Genomic DNA, 9145 nt, shown 5'->3' with positions numbered 1-9145 from the left:
CCCCTCGTACATACTGCAGAGAGTCAAGAAGAGCCATGGCTGTCTGCGCCTCTGCTGCCAGACACTTGTCATTAACCAGGTGCCATTCCGCAGCCTCGTGGAGATCCTGGGGATGCTGGAGCTGGAGGCCATCCAAGAGGTGAGGCTCCATCACAGGAGCAGGTTCTGCCTCCAGTCAGACCTAATCTGGTTTTTCACCCAGGTCGGGCAGATGAGCAACCTGGGCAACCTCATCATGAGCCCCATCCCCTGGGAGTTCCCTGCTTATGGCTTCTCCCTGCTCAGCCCGCTGGGCCACCTCCCGAAGCTCCACCTCATCTTTGGTTGTCTCTCAGACCAGCTACAGAAGATGCCCAGGTGAGTGCGTGGAGAGTCCCTCTGAAGGTACAAAGGTCACGGTCCCTGGACACTTACTCCTCTGAGTGTTTCTGTCAGAGCAGAGGCAAGCCTGGACTTCCCCTTCCACAAGTTCCTGCAGAGGCACCGATGGACAGACTCCAAGGCCAGTGTCCTGGGCCAGCTAGTGGCTGTTGGCTGTTGTAGAAGAGAAAGATATATGTCTGAAATTGGCATCTCTCCACTCATTCATTTGTTCATTCATTCATTCAAGCACTTGGTCCATGACATACATAGACCTAAGAATGGATATAAAACCCTGAGAAGAATCCCACTACTGGGCATATACCCTGAGAAAACCATAATTCAAAAAGAGTCATGTACCACAATGTTCATTGAAGCTCTATTTACAATAGCCAGGACATGGAACCAACCTAAGTGTCCATCGACAGATGAATGGATAAAGAAGATGTGGTGCATATATACAATGGAATATTACTCAGCCATAAAAAGACCTGAAATTGAGTTATTTGTAGTGAGGTAGATGGACCTAGAGTCTGTCATATAGAGTGAAGTAAGTCAGAAAGAGAAAAATAATTACCGTATGCTAACATATATATCTGGAATCTAAAAAAAAAAAAATTGGTTCTGAAGAACCTAGGGACAGGACAGGAATATAAACTATGAACTTTCTCACTTTTTATATGTTAATATTAACATATATACATGTATATGTATATATATATGAACTTTAAGTAGAATTGAATTGTGACTCAAGACTTAATTCTTTAAGGCTTAAATCACCATTTTTGGGTCTAAAAATAAAGTTAAACTTTTGTTTTGACAAGTCAAAAAAAAAACCCTGAGAAGGGTCACACAGGTGCTCATGTTCCAGGAACTTATAGGAGCTTTCACAGAGAAGGGTGAATAAGGGTGTGAAGTTGTGCGGGTGGTATGTGAGGGAGATAGGTGCTCCCACGCCTTCTAAGCCCAGCTGATTTGGTCAGTGATGCCTCAGTTATGTCTCACAGACCTTTCTGCGGCATTCCCTGGAACAGGGAGCTGTCCTGGGACCTGGTCTTTGAGTGAAAAGAAACACGGGGAACTACCTTCCCAAACCTTACACCCAGTAGAAACCTAGCCCTTACCATGGAAGGAGCCATTTCTGAATTTCATTAATTCCTACAACAACTCATGCAGCATGAGTGATGCTTGTGTTTACACAGTTTGTTAGGAAGCCTGAGGCTAAGAGGTCAGTGTGCCCGACACCACGCTCTAAACATGGAAGAGGTCCTGATGGGAATGGTGAAATGATTGTCTCTGAGCTCTGTTCTTCACCAGTGCAGAAGACTGGCGCTCAACACTGGCATCTAGACTGAGGTAGGGGCAGTGCAGATTTCTCAGGCCAGATTTCTGGAGAGAGCTGGGGCTCATTCATGAAATCAACAGGCACTGGTCAAAAATCTATACTGTGCAAGTGTTCTAATGCTGAGGATAAAAAGACAACCTCTCCCAGCACTTGTCCCTCTGGTCTGTTTACCAAATTTCCCTTTCATTTGCTTCACTGTCCGCACTTCGAACAACAAGCAATGGGGTGAGTTTCTTAAAATAGTCGTTTATAAAGTGGGATCATTGAAATGATAATCAAGGAATAGAGAAGTAAGGTGCTCCACACAGAGTTTTCATTCGCTTGTTTGTTTAACAAATAGTGACGTCCTGCTTGGTACAAAAACTTGTCTCACTGGGGCATACAAAGGTAAACATTCATGATGTCTGCTTTCAAAGAACTTAACTTTGAAAGAGGGATGGGGACCACGAAACAAGTTAACAAACCAATCAGAAAGCTGATTTCAAAGGACTCCATGAGAACAACAGAATACCAATATGATGGGAGTTACTGGAGTTGGAGGTGGGTGGCTGTGAGGTAATAGGAAATATATATAGTCATCCCTCAGTATCTGATGAGAACTGGTTCCAGGACCCCCCCAGCTCAAATACCAAACTCCGTGGATGCTCAAGTCCTTTATGTAAAATGGCAGAGTATTTGCATATAACCTCTGCACATCCTCCTGTATACTTTAAATCATCTCTAGATTACTGATAATAATGTAAATGCCATGTAAATAGTTGTTATACTGTATTTAGGGAATAACGACAAGAAAAGTCTGTACATGTTCAGTATAGAGGCAGCCATCCAATGGTTGCATTTGTTGGCAACAACGTAACATTTTCTTTGTTTCAACACTTACAGATTGCTTTCATTTAATGACCTGAAAGAGAAATACATGGATTAAAACGCAGAATATTTAAAATACAAGAACATGTAGAAAATAAACAAGAAATGTAAATTCATTCTTTCTCTCACCCACGGTGTTAACACTCACCAAAACCCTGGTTCTTCTCTCTTGATATCCTTCATATGATGATGATGATGATGATGATGATGATGGTACGACTACCTGACGACTATTATATGATGATGATCCTCAGATGATGGTGATGATAATGACCCTCAGATGATGAGGAGGGAGGAGGAGGATGACAACGGTGATGATTGATATATGGTGCCTACAGTGCCCATGTGGTGAGGCAATGAAATGTGTGGCACTGTAGGTAAGCAGTGAGGATGTCTCACCACTAACTTGGACCTTTTCACAGGACATCAGAGGATCATCTATGTCAGAAGAACCAGATTTCAATTGCAGACATTGATGCTCCGGTGGAGGTTCAATAATACTAATATCAGGATCTGTGGAGTCTGAGGGCTGAGGATCTTCAAGCAAAGGTGGAGGCTTCACAATTGCAGATGCTTTAGTTAGAAGCATTGTTATAGGAAGTTGTTAATTCTTTTTCTTTGCATCATCAAACAAATCTTGCAGTGGTTATAGGCATGTTGCTATCCCTTGAAAGACACGGAGACTTCATTCCATCAAGGGACACTGCTCGAGGATCATATTCACTTGTGCCCGTTGGAAAAACTGCAGCAGATTTTTCAAGTGTCCAAGGTGATGGCTCTGCCTCCTCTAATCTTCTGCATCATCATCATCTATATGGGATTTTAGCAGATCTTCGCGTTCCTTGTTGGTAAGGGTTTCTCTGTGCTCTTCCACATGTTCCTCAACATTGTCCTTGGTCGTGTCAGAGAAGCCTCCCCTACCAACTTCCCTTGCACCATTCAAGGTATGCTTGACTTCTGTTTCAGTAATGGGGAATCCCCTGAGATGGTTGACTTACCTTTCTCCATCATGGATCGCAACATGCATTGGCTGTCTTAGCCTTCAAGACGTCTGCAGCCTCTGCAGTAAGCACAGTTGTGGAGCTCTTCCATAAATCCATGATGCTGCAGGACGTCCTTGGTGGTCCAGTGGGTAAGACTCTGCTCCCAATGCAGGGGGCCTGGGTACAATCCCTGGTCGGGGAACTAGATCCTGCATGCATGCTGCAACTAAGAAGCCCGCGTGCCACAAGGGAGATCCCATGTGCCGCAACTAAGACCCGGCGCAGCCTAAATAAATAAATACTAAAATAAAAAATCCATGGTGCTGCAGTCCGAGTTTGCGTCAAGGGCAGCACAAATGCTGCCAGACGTGAGGTGGGTGTAAGTCACCTTAATGCGCTTGACGAGGCCTTGATCAAGTGGCTGCAGCAGTGACAGTGTTACGAGTTGAGAATGTCACTTCTGCGTTCTCTTCGGTGAAGCAGAGAGATTAGGGATGACAAGGGGAGCATCGTCAATCATGAGGAGGACCTTGTAGGGCAGCCTCTTCTCTTCTAGGTATTTCTTCACTTCAGGAATGAAGCACTGGTGGAACCATTCCAAGAATAGGATGGCCATCACCCAAGCCTTCTTGTGTTGCCAAAACACAGGCATGCGATTTTTGTTTTTGTTCTTAAGGGCCTGGGGATTGTTTGCTCAGTAGATGAGGTCTGGCTTGATCATGTGACCTGCTGCCTTGCCACACAGCACCAGAGTAAGGCAGTCTTTCCAGACCTTGAACCACGGGGCTGCTCGGCACTCTTATGGCTGTAGGTATGCTTGGACATCTTCTTCCAGAACAAGCCCATTTCATCAAAACTGAAGACTTGCTCTGGGAGGTAACCTTTCTCTTCTACAAGTTTCTGGAGTTCTGGGAAGGATGAGGCCACCTCATGAGGCTGTAGCACTTTAGACAGCCAGCTAGCCAGCTAGCCAGCTAGCCACCCTTACTAGCTTCAGAATCCATCCTCTCACTCTGCCCAGGCCCCTCACAGCAGCACTCAAGGAGGCTGAGTGCTTTTCCATGCATCGTTTTGCCATCAACAGGGACATGCTTCTGTGACATGACTTCTAGCTACACACTTAATGCTTTCTCAGTCCTTGCAAGCACTTTATCACGAACCAGTGAGACTGTTTTTGCTATTGTAGAGGCAGCACTAACACTTCCATGGATTTCAGCTTCCTCCTGCTTTACCATGAGAACGCTCGGTTTGTTCCTACTGACTTCACAGCCCACTTTGACAAGTGCTTGACATGCCACTTTTCAAAAGATCTAAGATTTTCATTTTCTCTTTGAGACATGGCACTTTACTCTCCCCCTTAACCTTTTTTTTTTTTTTTTTTGCGGTACGCGGGCCTCTCACTGTTGTGGTCTCTCCCATTGCAAAGCACAGGCTCCGGACACGCAAGCTCAGCGGCTATGGCTCACGGGCCCAGCCGCTCTGCGGCATGTGGGATCTTCCTGGACCAGGGCACGAACCTGTGTCCCCTGCATCGGCAGGCGGACTCTCAACCACTGCGCCACCAGGGAAGCCCTCCCCCCTTAACCTTTGAGGGATTGCTGTGGCCAGTTAATTGCTCTTTAGAAGCCTTTTTTTTTCTTTTTTCCCACAGAAACAAAGGGTGCACACAGCACAGGTAGTGAACAAATCAGACAGTGAGGTGAACAACTCTCAGAAAAGGAGAGACTGAGGATCTATGAAACGGTGGGAGGCTACAGCAGGCTGTGCCTAACGTCTCTTCATTTGTGTGGATTCAGCATAGTGCTCAGTGCACAAATTCAAGTTTGTCTTTTTGGAACTTTCTGGAACTTTTTCCCCGGATATTTTCAATCCAAGGTTGATTGAATCCACGGATGCAGAACCCACAGATACGGAGGGCCAACTTTATTGGTCTCTGCCCCCAGTTCCTGGCATAGAACTCCTAAAACCCTTGTAATTTCCTACATGGTAAGAACCCAACGAGCATCCCTTGTTCTAATGAGGCAGCTCTAGGTGACTCCTAGACGGAGGCTGATCACCAGAAAGTCCAAGCCATGACTGGAAGCTTGGAATTTTCAGCCCCACCCTTCATCCTCCAGAGAGGGGAGAGGGGCTAGAAACAGAGTTAATAATTGATTATGCCAACATAAGGAAGCCTCCGTAATATCCCAATAGTAGAAGGTTCGGAGAGCTTCCGGGCGAACACATCCATATACTGGGTGGGTGAGGCGCCCCAACTCCACGAGGACAGAAGTTCTCGCGCTCGGCACCCTCCCAGACCTCGCCTGTGTATCTCTTCATCTGGCTGTTTATCTGTGTTCTTTTATCATATCCTTCAGTGAACTGGTACATGTAAGTAAGTGTTTCCCTGAGTTTTGTAAGCTGCTTTAGCAAATAAATCAAACCTGAGGAGGGGGCGTGTGGGAACCTCTGGTTTGTAGCCAAATGAGACAAGTTGTGGGTAACCTGGACACCCACTACTTGCTATTGGCATTTGAAGTAGCATGGGGGTAGTCTCTTGAGGGATCGAGCCCCAACCTGTGGGATCTGACACTCCCCACGTAGACAGTGTTAGAATTGAATTAACTTGTATGTCACCCAGCTGGTGTCAGAAACTTGCTTCTCCATGTGGGGAAAAATCCCCACACATCTAGTGACCAGAAGTGTCAAAAGTGAAGTGTTTTGTGTGAGTAGTAAAGGAGACACAGGACAAAGACTGACAGTACTGTTTTTTTTCCTTTACAGTGGCCACTCTAGTCAAGGGGGAAAGGAGATGGTCAGGAAATCAAGGGTTCTCTGTGAACGTTACCAATGACTGACAGGTGAGTGTTGAGAAGCAGCCAGACATAAGGAGAGGCCTCCCAGGCAGAGAAATGAGACATACAGTGAAGAGGAATGAGGGAGACGGAGGTGAAGGATGTGTCAAACCCTTTGGTGGTGAAAATGGAGAATCATTTTGCATGGAGTGGCCCTTTGCATAGAGTTACCTGGAGGAAAAGCACCTGGGATAGAACAAAGGTGATTAAGATAAAGGGCAAGGTAATTAAGTAGAATTGTTCTAATTACTTTTTTATGTTGTTGTTGTTGTTTGGCTTCCGCCCTGTGGCTTGTGGGATCTTAGTTCCCTAACCAGGGATCAAACCCGTGCCCCCTGCAGTGGAAGCTCGGAGTCCTAACCACTGGACTGCCATTGAAGTTCTGCTAATTACTATTTAAAATTGAAGTATAGTTGATTTACAATGTTACGTTAGTTTTGTTCTAATTATTTTTGCTTCATAATAAATTCTGATACCTAAATGCCTGTCTCTTTCCCAGCCTGCCTCCTATCCTGCACTACTTCCCGAGAACTACCTTTGCTGTTCTGGACCCATTACACTCACTTCCATTATATCTAATAATCTGTAGATACTCTTGTGTTTTCTCTATCATCTATAATAACAGCAGTTTTATTTACTCATTTCTAATCCTATGTCTATTAATTTTCATTCCTTATCACCCAGGCTAGGATCTCTAGTACAGTGTTGACTACAGCAGTTAAGAATGGGTGTCCTTGTCTCGTTCCTGATCTTGTAAGATATGCCTCCAACATATGCGCATTTAGACTGATGCCTCTTTATTCAGGATGATGTTTCAGTTTGTCCCACATCTACTGTTTTGTTTTGTTTTTTCCTAGATAGTCTCTAAATGTTTAGTAGAATTCCCCTATGAAACTATCTGGACTTAGTGCTTCCTGCAGGATAGCTCCTGATAACTTTCTCTATTCCTTCTATAGAAATTAGTCTAAGTGTACATGCCAATTTTCAACTGCACAGAGGGTCTGTACACCTAACCCCCACGTTGTTCAAGGGTTACCTGTATTAACCTACTGCTTTCTGGCCCAGTAAGTAGTCGGCATTTGCTGCCCTATTGGTATATAATTCAGGACTAAGGAGGTCAGTTTCTTACATCAGGAGCCCATGGGTGGCTTATGGCCATCATAGGTGGTCCAGAAACTCCAGGAGGCATGAGAGGAAGTTGCCAAAGCCTCTACAGTGAAGGAGTCTCTGAAAGCTCTAATAGGATTGCCTGTTGATTTCAATTTAGAGGGTTCTAGAGCCTTTTTTTGGAGGGGTCCCCATTCAGTGTAGGCTGATTGCAGGCAACAGCATCAGTCCCAAAAGGACTAAGAGATCTTGTACCTGTGTGAACATTGTGGATGCTAAGAAGGTCAACAGCTGTTTCTTGACATGTCAGGGAAGGAGCAGCCCTCAGTTTGCCAAATAATCTTCAGGATTTTAACTGAGGTGGTGCGGCTTTGCATTATGTGTGGGACAGTGACCCATCCTCCTCCTGTGAGCCCTTTTGTGTCATGTCTCCTTAATGAGTGTGTCAAATGAATCTCCCTAGAGGAGGATATCATCAATATAGTGTCATACCTGTGCTTCTGGAGAAAGTTCTGCCAGAACATCCTGTAGCCAATGACCCAGAAGCCATGGCTCAGGATGCAGGCGGGTGTGGCTAGTTGTTGGCAGGGATGTGGAGAGAGAGGGTAGACACATGGTCACTGGGCTCGGCTAGGCTGCATCTGCTCTAGGGTCTGAGCTGGAGGGGCTCACTCATGCTGGGGTGCAGCCCCCAGGTCTCTGAGGACTGTCCCTACCCACACGGCAAGAGAGAAGCAAAGGAGGTTGAGCAGGCTGTGGGGCTGGGCTACCCAGGGCCTTTCTTCCCCTTCACTGACCCACGCAGGAGGGGCTGCTCCTATAAACTTGTCCCCGCCCAGCGCCTTCTCCAGCCCCTCCCTGAGCACTGCTTCAGGCCTAAGCTGAGGGCCTGTGGGGAGGGCTGTGTATGCCATTAATTATTTAAGAAAAATTTTAAGAGCACAAATAAATGACCACTTATGACACCATTACCAAGGAAATTCTGTGCTTCAGTGGATTTTCTTCCATTCATTTTCCTGAACCCATTATGTACCACTAATTGTAAATTATTTCTCGAACATAAAAATAACATGGTCTCCTATAGGGCAAAGGAATGGGTGAAGACCAGAGGAGACCCTATCAGCTCCAGTTAGCTAAGCGGGGGGTGTGAAAACACCAGAAAAACCACCGTCAGTTACTCCCCATTCCAATAAATAGTTATCCAGGTCTGATGGTCACCTTTCGCTTCTCAGGAGAAGCAACATTATGGGGAGATTCTCAGATGTAACTACGCAGCTGTGTGGGTTGGGAGGTAGAAGGATAGGAAAGCAGCTTCCCCGAGATCAGCCTCCACATTCTCAACTCAGCACAAGCCAGGCTGAAGGCAGCTGCCCTGTTCTGTACCCGAATACACCTGGTTCCGAGTGTGGATTGGGCATAGTTTGTCTGAAGGCAATGAAACTCCAGCAGTTCCCTACCTCTTCTGTCCTCTAACGGGCAAGCTAGTGACAGTGTTGAACTTTAACTGAGTGTGTGCTCCCAGAAAACAGCCATGGTTAGGAAATCCTTTTGTTTTCTGAAAACCTGTGTTCTAGGAAACAGCTTACCTCAAAGAATTACCCTTCTCCATATGACTATGATAAGACTCACTGTCCACTCTCTCATGACTC

At 45.7% G+C, this 9145-nt stretch overlaps 1 protein-coding gene across 1 annotated transcript in view; it reads left to right on the top strand.

The window, feature by feature from the left end:
* PRAME (PRAME nuclear receptor transcriptional regulator) overlaps positions 1–361 on the top strand; it is a gene marked incomplete at both ends in the record, with an annotated part of 1107 nt that extends 746 nt beyond the window's left edge. Inside the window, one exon of the mRNA XM_082853733.1 lies at positions 4–361. Within this exon, the coding sequence (XP_082709859.1) occupies positions 4–361 (358 nt within the window). The remainder of the gene's footprint in view (positions 1–3) is intronic.
* Positions 362–9145: the final 8784 nt, after the last annotated feature.

The sequence above is a fragment of the Leucopleurus acutus genome (assembly GCF_964270905.1).
Source record: "Leucopleurus acutus genome assembly, chromosome: 13".
Taxonomy (NCBI): domain Eukaryota; kingdom Metazoa; phylum Chordata; class Mammalia; order Artiodactyla; family Delphinidae; genus Leucopleurus; species Leucopleurus acutus.
This window is presented reverse-complemented; position numbering and strand designations above follow the sequence as displayed.